This window comes from Furipterus horrens, unplaced genomic scaffold (genome assembly GCF_987537825.1).
Source record: "Furipterus horrens unplaced genomic scaffold, mFurHor1.1.pri manual_scaffold_12, whole genome shotgun sequence".
In the NCBI taxonomy this organism is placed as follows: Eukaryota; Metazoa; Chordata; class Mammalia; order Chiroptera; family Furipteridae; genus Furipterus; species Furipterus horrens.
Window position 1 is genome coordinate 58,326,777 of NW_028327182.1, and position 24,235 is coordinate 58,351,011.

Here is a 24,235-nt window from a genome sequence, read left to right on the forward strand (position 1 = left end):
GGGTCCAAGGCTGTTCTGTGCACTGGCATGGGGCATCTGTGGGCAAAGTGGTAGCGCGACTGTTCCAGCAGATGGGGGAGCCTTTGTGCGCTGGCAGGTGGCTTTGTTGCATGCTTATTGGGGCAGGCCGAGGGCACCTGGGTGCGGTGGCAGACGAGTTGGTTGCACACCTGTTGGTGCGGGCACCTTATATGCTCTTCTTAAAATTAATTTTATTAATGTTAGGACATAAAATGTATTTATTTTATCAGTTCCCTTTATTAAACAACTGTAAAGCTTTCCTCATATGCCCTTCTTAAAATAGTAGGTAAACTACAAGTCATCAGCATCACTGAAGGTAAAATGTAAATTTTGGATGCAGATTTTTGTAGTTTTTCTGCCAACTATAAATTAATTGGGCCATTCAAATAATTAAAAATATTAAATTAGAATAGACTGTAGCCTACTAGATTCTAATATAATCTTAAGTAACTTCTGAGGAAGGCTACTATGGGTATTGAAATTTGGGACTGGTATTTTTTTCCAAGGAGACACATATTTTAGCTATTTACTTTTGTGTTATTTTTCTTGTTTGACTTTGGGTAGTAATGACTATAAGCTACACACTCAACTCCCTCTTTGAGTCATAAATCCCTTTTATTAAATATTGATTAGAAATAACGTCAACGGTTATTTCATAACTGGTAGTATTCTGTGCTTTTGCTGAAATAAGATTGACAATGAATCCACCCACATAGTCTAATATTTCAGTTCCAATACATCCTTTGCTTTACTTTAAAAAGCCCTCCCTATATTTTATTGACATGCTATTATTTTTGTAATTTGTTTCTTATTACATCTGATATTCAATATGGATATAAAATATGATGAAAGAAAATTACTTTTATCTAGATCATAATAAAATGAAAATTGAACTTTGTTGATGATGCTGCTAAAATTTATTCACCTAATTTAAATAACTAAATCATATTTCATTCTGCTGTATATATCAGATGAAAACTTTAAAAATGAATAGGAAATAGGAAATAGAAAATTATTATCTGTAACTATGATTTATTGCACACTGTACATGTTTATTGCAGTTGCAACAAAAGCACAGTAAAAACTAATTTGTAAAATATGTAACTGAGATTTATAGGACTTTGTGAATAGTACTAAAGGGTTGTTTCCCCACATTAATCTTTATTTTTAGCCTTGCTACTGGAATTGCTTATTGATTTTTATAAAATCACATATGGAAGAGAGAAATAGGGCAACAGATTTTTTTAAAAAGTGCTTACTTTAATCTGTGATAATTCAATACTTGTTCTCTGAAGGAATGCCTTAATCATGAGACAAGGACAATTTGACATCTTTTTGTTAAATAAAGGTCAAGACCATGAAACTTCAATAAGAGTACTAATTGAGATAGTCAAATACAGGAGTCTTATAGCCTTAGGTTGTGTGCAAATGTGTGTGCTGGAGGATTTCATTAGAATCTCAAACAGGGTCACATATTTATTTAAGCCAAAATTAGATGTGCAGATATCCAGAATATTAGGAAGAAAGGGAGTTTAAAGATAGAAATTGCAGGCATGATTTTTTAAAAGGATATCCAGTGCCTGGCATCTAGCAGATGTTCACAGTTCTTGTTGAAATGATCACAAAAGGCAACTGCTAGAGTAACTTTTCATTAGACAATGAGAGAAGGAATTTTAGAAGTGGATTTCTAAGGATATAAGGTGGTTATTTTTTTCATATTATACATAGGAGGTAATACTGAAAATACCTAGTATTTCAAGAAATTAGCATGTTTATAGTTGCGTTTTAAACCTTTATAGATTATGAAAATAATACTTCAAATAACATGAGATTTATTGAATGAAACAAATAAATTTTACCCTATAAATTCCCTCCCTTCCCCTATCCTTCCTCCCTTCTTTCATCTTCATCAATTTCATGATATCTAATAAAATGCTTTTGACTGTTTCTCTACCAATGGGCATTTAAACGATTTTCAGTGTTTCACCACAGTAAATAATAATGTGTATTAAATAAGTAATACACACACATACAAACATATGTATTTGTGTGTATGTCCTCTGAGTATTTTCTAAACAGATTTTTAGAACAATTTCTTGGTCAATGGGTATACTCATTTATAACATAATAGATAACTGGTACTTTATTTCTCAAAAAGATAAGAATGTATACCTTGTAGAGAGAGGAAGAGGCAGCAGAGTAGGTAGCAGTGTTGTCTGCTTGCTCCCATCATGGAAGGACTTGGAGTACAAACACAGAGTGGAGTGAGTGAGTGCGGATTTCAGATAGGACAAATAGGGATGGGAGTGTGGGAGTGGTGTGAAAGAGGGCAGAAAGCTCAGCCCGTGCTCCCCAAGCAGAGTCACAGCACTTCCCAACCTGGTGCCTCTGCTGCACCGCACCCAAAAGGAGCAGATGCTGACTGGCTCATTAGCCGTGGTCTGCTTGGAAATTTCACCCAGCTGTAGGTGCCCTAACAAGCAAAGTCCCTGAGGGAGTCAAGAGAAGGTTTGCTTGAAAAAGCTGGAGGCGTGGGAAGACATTGAACAGCCTGGACATGAGAAACTGTATGAACTGAGTCTAGGTGGAGATTCCCTGGGCTGGCAACACTGCGCCCCAGGCACTCATATCAAGAATTCACCAAACAAAAAAGCAGAAATGAGCTGTGGAGAGGGGCCCAAATGGGAAAGCTGCAGCAGAACCCCAAACTCAGTAAGGACCCCAGGCAGGCAAGTGGTACACGCTGGTGCTCAAAAAGGCCCTGCCAGCCAGGGACACTTGCCAGTGCTGCAGCTTGGAAGCAAAGCAGAGACTTTTTGGGGGGAAGAGCAGAGATAGGACCCAAGGCTGGACAGGGATTATGGGCGTGTGCACTGGCTCACCAGCAGAAAAGCATTGCTAGACAAACCTGAGGAAGGTTGGAGGGTGCCACAGGATGGGGGTGAGGGGACTCAACTAAGTGTGGCTCACAGCAGAGAGTTGCGGCAGGCCCACAAGTGAGAGAATAGCAGGCTCAGAATCCAGCTAGATCGCCTCACAGCCAGCCAGCCAGAAGAGATTTGAAACTCATGGAATTTTGACCAGGGGTGGATCCAGAAAAAGAAGACAGTGCCCAAAGGTTGTACTGGGGAAAAACTCTTTAATATTTTCCCCACCTTCTCTCCCTCCTATTCTTCTTAATTTCTTTTTTGTTTGTCTGTTTTGTTTATTCTCCCTCTTGTACTAAATATATGACATAACTGCTATATAAACCTAATACTATACACTTCCACTTTCTCACTTCAATCTGCACTCTTCCCTCCATTTTTCAACATACAATGTAAATATGACTTACTGTCTCGCACAGCCTTGACTCTACTTGCTACTATTATTATTCTAACATTTTCCCTCTCAAAAATCATCTTTCTATCTGTTAAAACAACTCTTACCTGTTTTTCATATAGTATAATAGCCTTAAACTCTTTACATCTATATTAATACTAGCTCATTTGCTGCTGATAGCATGATTGTGGATGGGGAATATTTTAGAGGGTGTGGGTTTCTTGCCTGGGTGGCGTGTTTCTGTTTTAACAGCATCTCCACAAAAGAACTCAAGACAAGGTGGGCAGAGTGACTCTCAATCAACTAGCCAGAGGGAAGGATCCACCAAATAGTAACTAAAATACAACAAGACAGCTTAAACAAAGGGTATAAAGGGCATCACAAGAGCATCAAGCTCAGGAGATCAAAGAGATGACACCACTGAATCCCCCATATCTCCTACACCAAATCTCATACCACAAAGGTGGGAAATCAAAGCAGACAAAAAATGAAAAACAAGAAGCATTCAACATGGGGAGACACAGAAACAACCTCCCAATTAAAGGAAAATAGGAGTCCCCAGAAAGAGTGCTAGAGGAAACATAGGTAAGCAAATTATCAGGCATGGAATTCAAAAGAATGGTTATAAGGAAGCTCAATGAACTCGACAAACTCAAAGAAAACTAAACAAACTCCAGAGGAATTACAAAGAACTCCATGGAAGCTACAACGAACTTACGAGAACTAGAGAAATGACCCATAAGAACCAAGAAGAAATGGAGAATGCAATTTCTGAACTGAAGGACACAGTAAAATCAATCAAAACTAGGCTAAATAAAGCAAAGGATCAGATCAGTAAGTTAGAGAACAATGTAGAAAAAAATTCCCAAACAATGCAACAAAATGAAAAAAGACTGTAAATGAATGAAGAGGGTTTATGAGAACTTCAGGACAACATGAAATGAAACAATATCCATATTATAGGGATACAAGAAGGAGAAGAAGAGGAGCATGGGATAGAAAACCTGCTTGGAAAAGTAATGACAGAAAATTTTCCTAACTTGATGAGAGAAAAAGTCAGGCAAGCCCAGGAAGCACAGAGGATCCCAATGAAGATGAACCCAAAAAGGCCCACTCCAAGGCATATCATAACAAAATGGCAACATTCAAAGACAAAGAGAGGATCCTAAAGGCAGCAAGAGAAACAGCAAATAACAGATAAGGGAGCTCCAATAAGACTATCAACTGATTTCTTAACAGAAACACTACAAGCCAGAAGGCAATGGTTGAATATATATCAAGCAATGAAAACCAACAGACAACCAAGACTACTCTACCCTACAAGGCTCTCTTTCAAAACGGAACAGGAAAAAAGGAGTTTCCCAGACAAAGGAAGACTAAAGGAATACATCTCCACCCAACCAGTACTGCAAGAGATGCTAAAGGGATGCTATAAGAAAAAAAAGAAAAAGAGAGAGGGAGAGGAACACAGGTACAAAGGGAAATGAATAAATACCAGTCAATAATAACCTTAAATGTAATTAAGTGCTCCAATCAAAAGATATATGGTAGCGGAATGGATATGAAAATATTTCCCACAAATATGCTGTCAACAAGAGACACACCTCAAAACAAAAGATTTACACAGACTGAAAGTGAAGGGATGGAAAAAAGTATTCCAAGCAAACGGACATGAACAAAAGCTGGGGTAGCAAACGTATATCAGACAAAACAGATTTCACAGCAAAGGTATTAAAAAGAGACAAAGAATGACTGTTCATAATACTTAAGGGAACAATCCATCAGGAAGATATAACCCTAGTAAACATATATGCACCCAACATAGGAGCACTCAAGCATATAAGGAAAATATTGGAAGACTACAAGGATATCAACAGCAACACACTCATAGCAGGGGACTTTAATACCCCATTGTCCACAATGGACAGATCTTCGAAGCAAAGACACATCAAGGATATTGAGACATTGAACAACACACGAGATGAAATGAACTTAGTCGATATATATAGAACGTTTCACCCCAAAGAAAAAAATATATACATTCTTTTCAAATTCACATGGGACATTTTCAAAGATAGACCACATGGTAGGACATAAAACAAGGCTCAACAAATTCAAGAAAATTGAAATTATATCAAGCATCTTCATAGATCACAATGCCTTGAAGCTAGAAATCAACCTCAAGGAAAATACTCAAAGACAAACTCATGGAGAATGAATAACATGACATTAAATAATGAATGGGTTAACAAAGACATCAAGGAAGAAATCAAGAAGTTTCTGGAAACTAATGATAATGAACACACAACAGCCCAACACCTATGGAAAACAGCAAAAGCAGTCCTCAGAGGGAAGTTCATAGCAATACAGGCCTACCTAAAAACAATAGAAGAGTCTCAAATAAAAAATCTAACCCTACAGCTGCAAGAACTAGAACAACAACAACAAACAAAGTCAGGAGTGAGTAGAAGGAAGGAAATCACCAAGATAAGAGCAGAATTAAATGACATAGAGATTAAACAAACAAGTCAAAAGATCAAAAAAAGTAGGAGCTGGTTCTATGAAAAGATAAACAAAATCGACAAGCCTTTAGCCAGGCTCATCAAGAAAAAAAGAGAAAGGACCCACCGAAATAAACAAAACCAGAGATGAAAGAGGAGAAATCACAACCAATATCCCAGAAATACAAAGGCTTTTAAGAAAAATTACTACAAACACCCTAATGGCAAGAACTTGACAACCTAGATGAAATGGACAAATTTCTAGAATAATATAATTTTCCAAAACTGAATCAAGAAGAAGCAAAACAGACTGATAACAAAGATTGAAATTGAAGTAGTAATAGAAAACCTCCCAGCACATGAAAGCCCTGGACTGGATGGCCTCATTGGTGAATTCTACAAAATATTTAGGGAAGAACTAACTGCTATACTTCTCAAACTGTCCCAGAGAATCCAAGAAGAGCGAGAATCCCAAACTCTTTCAATGAAGCCAGTATTATCCTAATTCCAAAACCAGGTCAAGAGACAACAAAGAAAGAAAACTACAGGTCAATATCGCTGATGGACATAGATGGTAAAATCCTCAACCAAATATTGGCAAACAGAATCCAGCAACACACTAAAAAGATTATACACCACGATCAAGTGGGATTCACCCCAGGGATGCAAGGATGGTTTAATATCCACAAGTCAATAAATGTAATACACCACATAAACAAAATGAAAGACAAAAATCACATGATCATATCAATAGATGCTGAAAAAGCATTTGATAAAGTACAACATCCATTTATATTGAAAACGCTCAGCAAAATGGGAATAGAGGGAGCATACCTCAACATAATAAAGGCTATATATGAGAAACCTGAAGTCAACATCATACTCAATGCACAAAAACTGAAAGCATTTTCCCTGAGATCAGGAACAAACAAGGATGTCCATCTCTCCACTCTTATTCAACAGTCTTGGAAGTTCTAGCCACAGCAATCAGACAAGAAAAAGAAATAAAAGGCATCCAAGTTGGAAAAGAAGAAGTAAAATTGTCATTATTCACAGATAACATGATAGTTTACATAGAAAAAAACATTAGACTCCACTAATAAACTACTTGACATAAGAAGTGAATTTGACAAAATAGCAGGGTACAAAGTCAATATTCAGAAATCAAAACCATTTCTGTACACCAACAATAAAATATCAGAGATAGAAAGTTTAAAAAAAAATCCCATTTACTATAGCAACAAGAAAAATAAGTGCCTAGGAATAAACTTAACTTAAACTTAAGGATGTAAAAGACCTGTACTCAGAAAACTACATAACACAGAAGAAATAAATTAAAGATAAAAACAAGTGGAAGCAAATACCATGTTCATGGATGGGAAAAATCAACATAGATGCTTTCAAGTTAACACCCTGGTGTCTGATATTATTATTATTTTTTTTGCTATAGATTGATACTTAGACTGTTCAGGATCTTACATCAAGGGGAAGAACAGAAGGGAGGGGACAAGGTGTCCTTAACCTTGCATTATGCCCCTATTAACTATTCCTCCAGATTTCATTTCATTCTACTTAGAGGACCAGTGTTTGGTTTTCATTAATCAATTATATCTTTCTTTCCACTCTCAAAACTATCCGCCCTCTTGTACTTTATCTGCCAGTTTAGAATCTTTAGAATCATATTTATGTTTAGCCTGTGCCATTGAGTTTCCTATAGTTTAATTAAGTTCACAAATATAATTTTATATATTCCCATACATTTGAATTTTTGCCCCCTCTCAGATTTGAGCCACTTTCTGTCTTTAGCAGACTTTCAACAGGTGCTCCTTCCGAAAACCTATGGAAAGCATGCATTGAAGCACTGAGCAGAAGCCCTAACTATGCTGTTTCCTGAATGGTCTTTAGCACTCTGTGGTTTATTTCCTCTCTTTTCCTAAATCCCTTTGTAAAATTGTGTCTGAATTGCTGGTTGCTTCTCTGCCTTCTGTTTAAATACCTTTCCATCTTTATTTCAGGGTACCTTTCCTACAGTTCATTCTTAAGCATCCTCAACTAACACATACCTGTAAGATGTTAGCCTCTGCACTTAGGAAATCACACACTCCCCATGCTCTAGACCCACCGAGGAATGTATGTTATCAAAGGACATATTTGAAGATGGCAAAATCTGTTTAGCAGATATTCAGATTCCATGACTGAAGTGAGTATGTGGGTAGGTGGGTAGTAAGCACACAGTGAAAAGGTTTGGGGACAGATGACACCCAGAAGACTACACTATGGAAGTGAAACTAAAAAAAAAAAAAAATCACATTTAGAAAATTTTCCCTACTTCTGTTTTCTGAGTATTTAACCCACTTTCAGCCCCTCCCTTCCTCTGTATTACCTCATGCTTATTAACCCGTGGGTTGTTACATAAAAGAGGAGACATTGCAAAATTCTGTAATAACCCTGACCATGAAATCAGAGGAATTTTGAGCTGGGAATGATAACAATGCCATGTGGTTTACTAGACAGTTTTACAGATGAGAAAAAAGCATCAGAATGAGTGAGGTCAGAGTTCCAGAGATCCCTGTACAGAGGCAAGGCTAAACTCATTTCTTATGATTCACAGATTCTGCTAATTTACTGTCTCCCCAAAAACTTTTTACATTTCAGATCACTGTTTAGTTAAATAGAAAACTCAGAAAGTACCTCACAAAGCTTAGTTGTATTCATAATTTTGTAATAGAAGTTTAGCATCACTCATCTGTGGTAAGATGCTGGTGGAGAAGACAGTTACCCAGATTTTATATGCCAGTTAGAGAAAAAGCCACAACAACTCTTTCACGTGTGGGAAGGAAATCACAGCAAATGTTATTAAACTGAAAATTTCCTTGCCATGCTATTTCAAAAGAAGGTAAGAAATTGGGTACAGGAGATGAGTACAAAGCTATTCAGATGGCGGTTTGAACTCTGTATTCATTGTACAGTCAGGTAAAAAACATAGCATTCCATTTTGATGGAACAACCCAATGAATGTCATTTAATGGTAAAATCTACCCTGGACAGTCATTTAGGAACTAAACAGATAGTAGGTATATTTTTTGTTATTGGTCTTCTGAATCATAAAAACAGAATACAATTTTAAAAAAATCCATAATAAGCTAAACATGATTGAAACAATTTATATCAGATAAAAGGAGCACATACGCAAGACCAACCTATAAATAGGATTTCTGAAAATGACTAATAGAAAATATATTTAAATTATACATGCTTTTACTGCTACATGGGCTGTATATAGTACACTATTTTCCCTGTTCTGTATATTAAATAATCAATGATAAAGCCAGGAAATAACAAACACTATGTTATTGTGACAAATTGTCCAACAGACAGTCATCTTTATTATTGTAATTACAATCATTACTTATGAGAACTACTGCTGCCAGTATTTTTTTAATGTTTTTTTATTGATTATATTGTTACAACAGTTCCAATTTTCTCCCCTTTGCTCCCCTCCACCCAGCATCTCCCTCCCCCAGCAATCACCCCCCAAGTCCATACCCCTGGTTCGTAAAAAATAACTACCCCCCCCTCTCAAATATTAGGACCCTTTGTAATCTTGTAAAGGACAATGGGCGAAGGTCTCAAGCTCCTCTAGCTGCTTCAAGCTGGACATGGTCGTCGTCCTACCTACCCTTGGGTCCAGAAAACCCTAATAAGAGTGGGGGTGTGGAGGGGAGGGTGGCCTTCTCACATGTTTTGAATTACTTATTATATATCTAGCACCAGGCAAAATGTTTTCTTTCCATTTATTGTGTTTTTCATCCTCAAAATAAACCCATAAGGTGTCATTATCCCCAACTGATAAGAGATGAGAATGAGCAGAGAAAAAATTAATTTGTCCAAAGCTACATACTGATCACATTTGGAACCAAGTCTTGCTGCCTCTGTACTGAGGTTAAAGCCTGTATCTTGGCTACAAACTCAGTGCTGTTTAGAAGTCAGCTGGCCACAAGTAACTGCCATTCTTTTTGACTTGTCAGGACTCGTTAAGAAAGAGCAGGAGACATGTAATCTGCCAGATGTCCTGCCTTCTCCTTTCATCCCCAAGTCTCTAGGACAGAGAGATGCGTGCAAAGAAGAGTGATGCCCACTGCAAACTGAGGACCACTAGGGGCCTTTGCATCTAGCCATTCACAAGGACAGTTGGTGCATGCTGTATGTTACTTGTATGTAACAATCTCAAATCTAAAAAAGTACCTTGGAAACAATGCAGGTTTACAAGATAATTTATTGAACTGTGGACATTTGGCTAAGGGTTAGAGGCAATTGCAGCAAATGATAAATATTATTTGACACAAAATAGGATGGTGGACATATAGGCTAGAGATGTGGAAGAGAATGTTGAAGCAACAAAAAATGTATTTTTGTTATAGTAAGGTTCACACTTACTTGAATTGAAGTAAAAATGCCATTATGATATGTGTTTACTATGTGTAATTGACAGCAACATGCATTTTCTCCTGTGTGTTTGAATTCACTTTCTCTTTCTCTTTGAAATTTGAATATTAAAGTTTGCTTTCTAAATACCGCAAATTAAAATAAATAAATACTGCAAATTGTCCAACAATTTTATTTAAGGTGACTTTGAAAATGAATATTAATTTTTATTAGCATCAGGACATAAAATGTATTTACTTTATTAGTTCTCTTTATTTAAAAATTGTAAAGCTTTCCTCATATGCTCTTCTATTTTTTTATACCCTGCATGTTTACTGCTATAAAAAGATACTTATAGTATATTGCTCAGTGAAGAAGATTCTAATATTTTTTAAATTTATTTTTATTGGTTTTCTATTACAGTTGTCCTACTATGTCCCCTATTGCTCCCCGCCCATCCAGCTCACCCCTTCTCCCACAGTCGATCCCCACCCTGTTGTTCATGTCCATGGGTTATTTATTCTAGTTCCTTTACTAAACCTTTCTCTTCTTACTCCCCTTCTCTCCTTCCCTCCCACCCCCTGAGTACTGTTACTCTGTTTCTTGTTTACATGTCTCTGGTTCAATTTTGTTCATTTCTTTGTGTTGTTCATTAGTCTGGCTTATTTCACTAAGCATAATTTTCTCTAGTTACATCCATGTTATCAAAAATGGCAGGAGTTCCTTCTTTCTTTCTGCTACATAGTATTCCATTGTGCTACATAGTATTCCATTGTGCAATGTTTTTCAATCCACTCATCTATAAGATGGGCACTTACACTGTTTCCAGCACTTGGTTATTGTAAATAGCACCGCTATGAACATAGGGGTGCATAAGTTCTTTTGAATTGGGGTTTCAGTATTCTTCAGGTATAACCCTGGCAGTGGAATTGCTAGTTCAAAAGGCAGTTCCATTTGTAGTTTTTTGAGGTAATTCCATACTGTTTTCCATAGTGGCTGCATCAGTGTGCATTTCCACCAACAGTGCACTAAGGTTTCCATTTCTCCACATCCTCACCAGCACTTGTTTGTTGATTTGTTGATGATGGTCATCCTGACTGGTGTAAAGTGGTATCTCATTGTGGTTTTTATTTGCATCTCTCTGATGACTAGTGATGTGGAGCATTCTTTCATATGCCTATGGTCCCTCTGTATATCCTCCTTGGAGAAGTGTTTGTTCAGGTCCTTTGCCCATTTTTTAATTGGGCTATCTGTCTTCTTGGTGTTGAGATTTGTAAGTGCTTTATATACTTTGGAGATCGATCCCTTGTCTGAGGTATCATTGGCAAATATGTTTTCCCATATGATTGGTTCCCTTTTCATCTTGGTGATGTTTTCTTTTGCTGAGCAGAAACTCTAGTTTAATGTAGTCCCATTTGTTTATTCTTTCTTTTACTTCCCTTGCCTTAGGCAATAAATCAATGAAAATATTGCTACATGGGATATCTGAAATTTTCCTGCCTATGTTTTCCACTAGGACTTTTATGGTGTCATGTCTTACATTTAAGTCTTTGATCCATCTTGAGTTTATTCTGGTGTGTGGTGTAAGTTGGTGGTCTAGTTTCATTTTTCTGCATGTCCCTGTCTACTTCTCCCAACACCATTTGTTGAAGAGGCTCATCTCACTCCATTTTATGTTCCTTCCCCTTTATTAAATATTAGTTGACCATATAGATCTGGGTTTATTTCTAGGCTCTCTCTTGTGTTCCATTGATCTATATGTCTGTTCTTATGCCAGTACCAGACTGTTTTGATCACAGTGCCTTTGTTTGATGTCAAGTATTGTGATTCCTCCTACTGTGTTCTTCTGTCTCAAGATTGCTGTGGCCATTCAGGGTCTTTTCCCTCCATTATTAAGTTGTAATTTTTCCTCAAGTAACACAGAGATCCTTTCATATTTTGCTACTGTATCTCTAATTTCTAGCTCATTGTGTGTACGCTCTGTGCCAAAAACTATTATAAGTGTAGTTTCTCAGTTACTTCTCACATTAACCCTATAATGTAAGTCTATAACTTATCTAGTTCACAGATGAAGAAAACAAGGCAAGAAGGGGTAATTACTTTCCCATAGTCACCACACTAGTATAGATTACAGCTGTGACCAAAACTCCAGAACCACTGTATGTATTGAGTTTTGAATTTTTCCTAATTTTTGTCTTTGTAGTACATTTTCATGGCAAGTGTACAAATACCTCCATTATATTGATCCATATATTGTATAAAATACTTGTTTTTCTGCTAAGTATAAATGTTAGGGATATCAACACCATTACACTGCTTCTCCTGTTTTTCTTCTTTCTTCTACACAATCATAATTTGTAATATTTACATATTTTATAAATCCTACAATTATATCGATGACACTAGACACTCAGCTCATGAGCAGTTATCCCTGATTAGTTGAATGACTTCAAGATTTTATATAAAATGAAGTCTCTGAGTTCTTGACTGTTAAAAATAATAAGAAAAGAGTTCAATATATTCTTTCCCTAACCACTTTGTAAGCATTGTGTCATTATATCCTAGAATGTAAAGTTTCAGATCTCATTTTTTTTCTGGATGCCTAGTGGATGCTTTCTTTAACTTTGAATTCCAACATCTTTACTAAGATATACTTATGCATTAATTATTCTATATTAATTTACTGAGACAAACTGTACATTTAGGTTTTCTTTTCCTACAAATTTTGAGTTATATGCCTTGAAAAACTTTCTCAGTTTTAAATCCATCTAAAGGTATATTGCTATAGATATGATTCTGATTTTTTTATTATTACTCACCTACACATCAATTTTTACAGGACACAATATTAGTCACTGTACCACATAGAGGAGTGGTGAGGTAATGTTATGGGATAGCTGGATGTGTCTGTTTATCATATATCTTCATTTCAGTGGCTCACAACTCTGCATACACATTAGAATCACCTGGAGAACTTTTTATAGCAATCTTTGCTTTGGATTACTCTAAAATTTTTATTTATTTGTCCTGGTAATGGTGGTTGGGAATTGGTGAGTATTAAAAGGCTCCTCAGCTCATCCTAAGGTATAGCCAGATTTGCAAATCTATTTTTACTAAATCATTTCTGTTATTCTGTTACAGTTGTCCCAATTTTCTCCCTTTGCCTTCCTTCGCCCATCCCACCTGCTCCCACAGCCAATTCCCACATTGTTGTCCATGCCTATGAGTCATTTATACATGTTCTTTTTCTAGTCCCTTGCCCTTTTTTCCACCATTACCTCCTACCCCCTCCACTTTGGTCACTTTTAGTTTGTTTTATGTTTCCCTGCCTGTGGTTCTATTTCATTCACTAGTTTATTTTGTTCATTAGATTCCTCTTATAGGTGAGATGATATGGTATTTGTCTTTTACTGACTGGCTTTTTTCACTTAATATTCTCCAGTTCCATCCATGCTGTCACAAAAGGTAGAAAGTTTTTCTTTCTTTTTGCTGCATAATATTAGATGAGTCTTTCCCTGGTCCAAATCAACACAAATTAGCAGTATTGGGAAACTCACAATGGAGTGTCTGTCCTCTTCTCTATCTCTCTACCAACTGCTCGCAGTAATAAGGGCCTCTACTTTGTGATGCCACATGGAGTCCCAGAAAGCTCCCACAGTCAGCTACACATTGATTTACTCTGACTCGAGTGAGGACTATACTGCTCCTTTGGAAATAGTTGTTATTTTAGAATTCTGCTAGCTCTGTCTGAGATCCTCGGTAGCCAGAATCCTTTCAGCAAGTTTTCGGTTAGTCCCTTCACCCTCTGAGTGGTTTATAGTTACAGGTTTTTCAGAGTCCTTAAATATAGAATTTGAATTTCTGTTTCTCAGAGTACTTGATGTTTGGATAATTTTAGAGATGGAAAGGTGTCTTTACTCTGCAATCTTACAATAGAAGCTCTTTATAATTTTTTTCTATAATACTTAATGACTCTGACTTTTAAAAATTGATTTTTTCAACATGAGTACATTTCAATGAGACATAAAGCTAGTTATAAACAAATTTTATAAGTGAGTTGAAATTCATTGTATTGCATAATTTGATTAACAGAAAAAATGTGCTCCATTTTAATTAATCACAATTACTTACACATAATGTTGACCAAATATCTATGCACTATTAGGCACTTAATTATGTTTTAAGTTCAACTGCATGCAGAAATAGAGGATCACATGGCTAACAAAATAATTTCTTTCCCTTATTTGGGGTAAAACACTATCTTTTGTTTCCATGAGAACTTAAAAAATCTCTTAAAATGTTACATTTTTCTATCTTCATAGATACAGAATATCAGGAAGTAGTTATCAAGTCCAATTTAAACTTTAGTGAATATTTAAAAATTTTTTGATGATAGTACGAAGTGAACATTTCATTATCTAACCATTAGTCATACAATCATCATTTGAGAAAAAGAAGCAAACAAACCAAATTAAGCTTGCATAGAAAGGAAAGTTATGAAGAATAATCAATGCTGTCAACAAAAACAGACAAATTCAGAAAAATTAACAACAAGAAAACAACTTAATTCTCTAGTATGGCTTTACAACCTAACATAAACATAAGTGGTTACCAACAAATTTAAAAAGGACACATATTTGTTCAGTCCATTCGTAAGTATTTATAGAGGGCTCCCTAAGAGCTGGGCATTGTGCTGGCCCTGGGGACATGAATATGAAAAAACATGCTTCCTGTTTTCAAGGAGCTTAAATCTTTGAAAAGGAAATGTGCAAATAAACAGTAGAGTTACAGTAAGATTATTGCATTAGTGGGGGCCTACAGCCCCCAGGACCAGTGCCTCATAGAATTGGGTCACTCAAACCAAAGTACTTTGTAAGGAAACTTTCTTTTTTTTTTTTAGGTAGATGAGGCTACTTTATTTAATGACTGCTCCATGTAATTGCCAAGGCCACTATGTACAGGTAAGAGAGGTGGAGCTTTATTTCTTGGTCTCTTCCTCCTTGGAGAGTGTTTTGATGATCTCCTCCTTCTTGGCCTGGAGCCGCTCTTCACGCGCTTGCGAGCTTCCTTGGTCTTAGACCTGCGGGCCTCAGCCTGGTCAGCCAGAAGCTTCTTGCGAGCCTTGTCCGCCTTCAGCTTGTGGATGTGTTCCATGAGAATCCGCTTGTTTTTGAACACGTTACCCTTTGCTTTTAGGTACAGGCTGTGGTACATGTGGTGGTCAATCTTCTTAGATTCACGGTATCTTCTGAGTAGCCGGCAAAGAATTCTCATCCTCCTCATCCAGGTGACTTTCTCAGGCATTCGCGCACTGGCAGTACCCTTTTGCTTACCTATGCCCATATGCCTGCCCTTCCTGCGGGCCAAGGTGTTTTTCTGGCATCAACCCCGGGAATGGACAGTCACGGGCTTCCGGATGATCAGCCCATCTTTCATCAGCTTCCGAATCTGTTGACGGGAGTTGGCATTGGCGATTTCATTGGTCTCATTGGGATCCAACCAGACCTTCTTTTTGCCACAGCGGAGGATACTGGAGGCAAGCCTCTTCTGAAGCCTGAGCATACTCATGGCTGCTGCCGCAGCGGCGAAAGGAAAGGACCGTAAGGAAACTTTCTTAAAGAGAGATTGTAGTCAGCATTAGTTGAAGCCATCATAAGTCACAGTGAAGAAAGAAAGATGGATCAACTTAAATATAATGTAGCATTTTGAATTTAGGCTACATTTAAAATGGTCAGGGTGTCATTTAATTTTAAAGCATTGGACATTTCTTGTGCAAGTGCAAGTCTAACACCTGAATGCTGGCCACTCTCCATACAAGATAATGGGTATGTTCAGTTAGCCCCTAAAAGAAGGAACTGCACTGGTTCGATTTCCAGTCAGGGCACATTACTAGGTTGCACGTCAGGTCCCCAGTTGGGGATGTGAGTGAGAGGCAAGCACACAGTAATGTTTCTCTCCCTCTCTTTCTCCTTTCCTCTCTAAAAATAAAATAAATTAAAAAAACAAATAATTAAAAAAAAAAAAAAAAGAAGGAGCTGCAGGCTCTGACAAGCCATGTATTTGAGTAATGTTCCAGCTGCTAGGACTCCTGGAGCTTGTTCCACAGAGTTTACCAAATCTATATATCTCATGTCCCATACCACACCTATGATTTCCTGCTCATCCATTAGTATCATCCATAAGAGGCCTCTGTACTTTGAGACAGAGAAGGATGTAAGATTGGTTCTAAAGCCAATAAGTTTAATAGCATACAACAGATGACGTGCTTCTGGCTTCCAAATTTTTATGAAATAAGAAAAACTGTATGATGGGCCAAAAGAGATGTAACTACAATGCTGGAAATCCACTACGGGGTTATATTAAAATATAAGAATGAAAATTTAGGGATGTTATTTATAAAATTCACTTAAAAATACCAACTATTTGTGTTTTTCAGCCCAAGTCCAGTATTATATTCTGTCTAAAGGCTTTAGTCTTGTGGTTTAAATTCATATATCAAAAAGTACTCCTTAATCAATGCAAGACCTTTACATATTCTTTCTCAAACTCCAGTACTTAGCCAGAGTTCAGTAAGCCATCTTGCATAACACCATCCAGGAACTGCTGTAACAGAAGGCCAGGGTGGGAATAGGATTTATCAGCCACACTTTTTGATCAGTGAAGGATTTGTAGCAGTCCAGAGTTGATAGGGGCTGATGTTCTCTTCCCTGACTTTGAATGAAATCCCCCGTGTCCAACAGGCCCATTGAGATGTAAAACCACATCAAAAGTCAGGAAATTCATTTGGCTTCCAAAAGCACAACCACTGTCCTGTTATACATTGAAAGGTTTTTCTAATTTTAGGCACTGGGTAAAAAGTGTCTAGAACTCCCTCAAATATACCCGGGCCTTGAAACTTTAAGAAAAAATTGTTTTTATTTTCAAATGATTCCAATAATAATTCTGTTAGGGACTAAATGTGTGTGTCCTCTACAAATCACATTTAAAGCCCTAATCCCCAATGTGACAGTATTAGGAGGTGATGCCTTTGGGAGGTGGTTTTATTTAGATGAGGTCATAAGGCTGTGGTTCTCATGATGGGATTAGTGCCCTTAAAATAAGAGACCAGGTTGCTCTCACTCTCTCCCTCTCTTTCTCTCTCTCTCCCCCCGCCCCTCTCTTCACTCCCACCCTCTTCATGTAAGAACGCAGCAAAAAGACAGCAGTTGTAAGCTAGGGAGAGTAGGGTGTCTTATCAGAACACAACCATGCTGGAGCCCTGATCTCAGCCTTCCAGGCTCCAGATTGGACAGTAATAAATTTTGTTGTTTTCGCCACCCAGTCTACGGTATTTTGTTATGGCAGCCTGAGCTAAGACAGTCTCAAAACATAAAATAATTGTTTAGAATTCCACAGTTGTTTTCTTCAAAAAGAAATATGTACAATTTGCATGGAATTATAATAAATGCAATGATATCAACTGAATGGCAGCTACTAAGTTCTTTCATTACTGTGTGTGAATGGTACATTTCAGTACTTAATAGGACAAGCTGCAAGTAAATCTATACTTTTAAGCACAGTATATTCCCATACAAGCATTTTTCATACATCCATTATATAGTCGATGCATATTCATTAAGTATTTGATTGCTGTCTTCTGTTCCAGGATTCCTTTTCAGTTCTTACGCACTCATCAATGCCTAGTATTCCAGTTATGTAAGACTTACCTTGACCACTTGGGTATAGTTAAAATGTGAAAGAAAACCACATCTTGTTTATCTCTGAGGCAACAACTCCTAAACCTTGCTCTACAAACAAATATTTTTAAATGCCATAATTAAGAATCAAAATAGTCTAAAATGAGAGATATTTAACTGTCTATATACATTGATGAATATACATAAACAAAATTTAGGCATATAATTAAAATTTACAGTTGTGTTTCTTAAATACTATAGCCAGTCTTAATTTGAAACATCAATTATACATCTATTCTCTTCATTTCATAAATATTGTAAAAAGAAACTGAAAATGTTTTACCAGTAAGACAGACCTATCTCATTAAAGCCACTGTAGCCCAGCTCTTGCCTGCTAAGTCCCAGATCTTCGAGGTCCATGCATTTAAATCCTGGTGGGCACTGGTAGCCTTCTTCTAGCTCTGGTGAGCAGTGTGTATCTGGGATAGCTAAACTATTCCAGGTCACGTTTCTGTGAACAACACATGAAAGTGTTAGACAATTTCAACAATTTTAAATGATGGTTAGAATGAATAATGAAATCACTCTTCATTAATAACTGCTGTATATGGACACAGATTTAAGATTTGTGCTTCACAAATGGTATTCATCACATAATGATACAGTAAACATTCGCAAATGATACCTGATTCATCCTCACAACAGGTCTTTATAAGAACATTATTACCATCTTTTTTTGTGTTTAAAGTTCAAGACCCAGATAAACAAAGGAAGAAATTTTTCTATATATTTTCAAGAAATGAAAACTGATCTGGAGATTCCTTGTTAGTCACAAAATACTTATCCTAATTGGGCATAAACTTTACTTATCTACTTCTAAGCAATATTAAATGACAGCTGTTTACCATATAGCACAAATACTATAAGTCTCATAAATGACACTTGGCCTTCTGCTGTGGTGGCAGATGTGCAGTTTGGAAAGGAAAACAAACAAATAAGATGAAATTGAAGGAACTAAATATATCACAATAGAAAGAGAGAGCTTATGGGGTGAGTTAGTGATAGTTCCAAGAATTAAGGTTTTTCAAGGTGGATAGTGATAATAACCTTTTTTCATCTTTCTGGAGGACAAGCAGGAGATTAAGCTGATGTAGAAGGATTTAGGTATGTAATGGCTTTCTTGGTAGTGAGTACAAGTAATCACTGGAATGGAGATAGTGGAATCTCTTTCTGGGCTGACCTTAAAAAATGGGCCCCAAATAGCAGCTATCTGAGGCAATTCATATGGACAGTGTAGAGACCAAAGTTTAGGCTTGATGATTTCATAAGCCTTCTAAACCCATGATTTTATTTATTATAAGTTATTTTCCACTACTTAAATGTTTATAGGCATTTCCTAAATGAGGACCAACCTTAGGGTAGTCTCAGGTCCCTCACCATATGGACAAATTGAGGCAGACTTGTTGGATCGCATTTTTGTTAATACCTCCTTATATTTTAATTGGCTGCTGTAATAGGCTTTCTCTAGAGTATGACACATAACTCTGTACAATTCTTTAGCTGCTTGAGGTTACTCATATATACATATTCAGACACACATACACACACACACACACACACGAGGATGCCTGGTGATACCTTGTTTGGTTCTGTGTTAGTCATAAACAAAGCTCTAAAAGCCTCACCCACATCTCAAATGACCCCTATGCTTATTCCTTCAGAATTCTATTAGCTACAAGACAGAAAATGTGTTTACACATCTCAGGGAATAAGTGTTACATTTTAAACTGCTCCTTTGGACTACACAAACAAACTCCAAGGAAACAGCTCTAATAATGGACATTGCAACTTCGTTTTGTCAGAGCGATACAACTTTAGGCAGACACATCATTTATTTCTCCTTATTTCATATTTTAATATGTAGCCCAACTGGTCCACTTTTGCTGAAGTTTAATCTGACTCCATGTTTCTGATGCAGTACTACCCACATATCACACATGTGAAAAAGATGGTAAGAAGACTGGGCTTCAGAGTTTCAGAGTAAGTCTTGTGGCAGTTGATCCAAAACTCTGCCATTTACTGGTTGTGTGACTTGATTAAAGTTCTAAATATTTCTAAGCTCAGTTTTCTCACCAGTAAAATAGGGATAGTATGTAATCATAATTAAAAGGGAAGCTTGTATGAGGATTAAAAGAAATACACCAAGTAATGCACTCAGAATAGCACCTAGCATCTTGCAAGTACTCAGCAAATGCTTATTATAAACAAGTAGTGACCATTAGATCAATAAGTTGTAACATAAATCCCGGCATGTAAAAACACAAAAATAAATACTTGTCAAAAAAAAAAAAAAATAGAAGGAATTTTGGCCTGTGATACTGAAAGCATTTTGTTCACAGAATTAAACAGCTAAAAGAAACTTTATAGATCAGCCAATACTTTATTTATACTTGAGGAACTTAAGGTGAAGTTCAGAGAGGGAAGATTTTACTAGTCCATCGAAATTAATTTTTTTTATTGCTAATACTTTAAAAAGAGAATAGCAACAAGTCTGAGAAAACACTGTCTACATGAAAAAGTTTTCAAAATAAAAACCTCATTTTTTACCTATATGGATAGGAAATTGGACTCTGGAGCATGTCCACTAGGTGTGAATTCTAGTGTGGCCACTCTGTTACATCTGTGACTTCACCTCTCCGTGCCTCAGTTTCCTCATCAATGAGATGGCGGGAAAATGCTTACCTCATAAGGCTGTGATGAAAAAATGTAATGATTTACACCTGTAAAATACTTAAAATGAATACTTGGTAGACAATAAGTGCTAGATATTACCTATTGTTAGTTTGGTATTAGTAAACTGCATAGATTAAAACACTAGCCCTGGTATGTACTGCCTCAGTTGCAAAATTGCACAATTTCACCGACTTTGTAGGTGTTTTAATGATTAAATGGGTTAATGTACAATAAGCTTATGCATAACTCCCAGAATATTGCTGGGAATAAGTTAGACACTCAATAATTGCCAACTATCATGATTATGATTTCATTAATTTATGAATATTAGAGTATTTTTTTCTTTTTTGACTCCATTTTTTTCCTTCATATTAACACCAATTCTCATTTTAAGCACAATCCTCTCCAACATAGATATTATGATATCTTTGGGCTCCAAGAGGCAGCAGATGTGAAACATTATTTTTGCCAACATCAAGCTATTGACAAATGCATCTTAGAGGCACATTTATCAGATAATTAATTGCTCTGGAACACGTATTTAAAACCACATGCTAATAACCTTTTTTAAAAATGGAAATAAATATCAAGAGTTTCAAAATATATATTATTTATCTTAGTTTTACTTTCTTAGTTAACAAGAAATCTTCCAGATTTTATTTTCATTTGTTGCTGTTAATTATTCCCTTGTTCATTTTCCCTTAGATATTCATGACAGAACAAGAAGCTCTCAGTAATCAGGGGGTTAGAATTCTTGTTCCAACCAGCCAAGTCTTAATATAGACAATAATTCTCTCAGTCATAATAAGTATTCATTCATGCTTACATGGGCTTCAACCCTACATTTATTACTCAAAGTCATATTTCTTGGAAAAACTATGTACTTGTAATCTCCCTAATTTAATTTTTCAGCTCATTTTCATGACCTCCAATCCACCGGAATTGCTCTTATTTCCACATGCTACTTCCAATTAGAAAATTTTTTATTTTTTATCTTCTGTGATCTCTCAGCATTGCCCTCCATAGTTTTTGTGGTAGTAGGTCCTAAAAATGTCCAAATTCTAATCTCCTGTGAATATGTTATGTTACATAGCAAAAGGGAATTAAGGTTACAAATGTGAACAAGGCTAAAAATCTTGAGCTTGGGTGATTATCCTGGATTATCTAGGTGGGTCAAAACTGATCACAAGTCCTTAAAAACAGAAACCCTTTTCCAGTTGTGGTTAGAGAAAAAGAGAGACTAAGAGGGATGCATTGAGATGATGGCTTTGAAGATGATAGTTTTGTACAGATTTCTCAGATCATTCTCCTTTTCTATCTCCTTCTCCTATAATAGACCTTTAAATACTGAGTTGATCTGACTTTGGTCCTTGGCCTTCCTCTCTTTTTCATGATGTTCTCTCCCTATGCAATCAGATCCACTTCCAAATTTTCATTTCTCTCTTGTCCTAGATGACATTGTAGAGTCTCAGAGCTACATGTCTAACTGCCAATGAGATCCCTCCAATTGTCTACACCACAAGCCAATAATTCTGGCACATACTGAACTCTGACTCTTTCACCAACATTTACTCACATATCAAGTTGCACCATGTCATCATCATCCAGGGTTGAGCAAGTTTGAAATAATGGAACCACCCCTGATAGCTACTTCTCCACCAACCTTAAAATTAATCATTATGTTCCTCTAAATATCTTCCAAAACATCTTTTGAGTTGATTCAACTCTCCCCATCTCCACCTCTCACATGCACCCTATATTATCTCCTCTCTGGTCATCCTGCATCCACTCAGCTTTTCTGATCCATTTGTTCCAGAGTACCTAGAGAGACTTTTCATCATCACCATCTTACACTAAGTTTGTCGATGGCAAATCTTTAATACGATCTACAAGAAATTGAAGGATCTGGCTTTGCCCCTTACCCCATGTGTCCTAGTGTACAACCATGTTGCCTTCTCCTAGCTCTTGGTGTGCTTCTTCTATTTCAGGCCCTTTTCCTTTGCTTACAAATCTGTTCTCCAATTTTCTCCTGGTTAATTCCAAGTTTTAGTCTGCAGGCTCAGCCTGAACACCACTTTCTTAGCCTGAATGTTTCCCTAAGTCACTCAAACGGGTTAGATTTTCCTGCTAGAGCTTTTCTAAGTACTAAGACTTTTCATTACTGGCACCTGAGATATGTGAAATTCATATTTGTGTGGTTATTTATTCACTGGATGTCTTCCAAACTTGACTGTTCCCCAGAGTAATCTCCATTACCATAAAGTTCCTGGCACATAGTCTGTGACAATTAAATTTATGTGAGAACTGCACTAGAATATGGTGCCTAGTTCTTTGGTCAAACAACACTTTAGAGACTGCTGTGAAGGTAGGTTTTAGATTTGATTAATATGTAGATCAGTAGATGCTGAGTAAAGCAAATTACCCTTCATAATGTGGGTAGGCTTCATCCTATTAGATGAAAGCCTCCAAAGAAGGCATTCTACCTCCAGACTTCCTCTGGACTAGTGACTTGCAATATCAGCTCTTGCTAAAATTTCCAGCTTGTCTTTCTGCTCTGAAAAGTTTGATCTTGATAGGTCCACAATCTCACAAGCCAATTCCTTAAAATAAATCTATTTCACTCCCTATATACACCTTATTGTGTTTCTCTGAAGAACCTACTACATAGTAAATAATTAATAATTATTTTCTGAGTAGATGAATGATATGTCTTTTCACCATTATTTAAAGTTATGATGAATTTATTTATTTATAAAGAAACTACAGAAGAAACTCTTCAATAATTAGAACCCAGTGTTTTTACACAATTTTTTTCACATGATATCTAAAAGTTGGCATGTTTTTCAATTTTTTATGTTTCTGGTTTTAGTAGTTCCCATGATTCAAAAGGAGTACTAGAATCTCTCAGAGCTGTTAATTGTTTTTCAAGAGGCTTTAAATATATGCCTGGCATATTTTTATTTGGTAATTGTTAACCAAATATTTATTTACAAATAACTTGGAGAAATTTGAGATCTAAAAAAATATGTTCTCAGCTTGTTGCTAAAATTGTTTAATAACAGCTCAAAACAATTCTTCAGTACTTTAGAGTTTTATGGTTTAAGCTAATTACTATTCCTGATGGCACAGAACATTCACCAGTATATTGGAACACAAGGAGTATAACTACACGTCAGTGATTAGCCAGCTTAATTACCTTGGGCAATTCACTTTAACTTTTTGAGCCTCAGTTTCCTCATCTGGAAAATGAACAGCCATTTAAAAAACAGTTTCCAGAATGACCTTGTAACACATTCATATAAAAGTAAAGGTAAATGATTAGAGTAAAACTACATGCCACATTGTGTTTTGTCCTCATTTACCCATAAGATTCACCAATGTCAAATGCAATAGCTCAAGACGTTATATTCAAACCTTCTTTTCATTACTCATGACAGTTTCTTTCTCTACTGATATCAAACTGTTGTCACTGCTTATTGCAATGCATTTAGTGTTGTCCTTTTGTAATTACTGTCACTTATGACCATTACCACACTTATTCAGCATTTTTCAGAAATC

The 24,235-nt window shown here is 36.4% G+C and overlaps 1 protein-coding gene and 1 pseudogene across 2 annotated transcripts in view; both read right to left on the reverse strand.

The window, feature by feature from the left end:
* NALCN (sodium leak channel, non-selective) overlaps positions 1–24,235 on the reverse strand; it is a 413,720-nt gene that overhangs the window by 355,283 nt on the left and 34,202 nt on the right. For both annotated transcript variants that reach the window (XM_090258917.1, XM_090258918.1), the window contains exon 6: positions 18,301–18,455. In XM_090258917.1, the coding sequence (XP_090115043.1) occupies positions 18,301–18,455 (155 nt within the window). The remainder of the gene's footprint in view (positions 1–18,300; positions 18,456–24,235) is intronic.
* On the reverse strand, positions 15,225–15,851 carry LOC149996252 (large ribosomal subunit protein eL19 pseudogene; annotated as a pseudogene).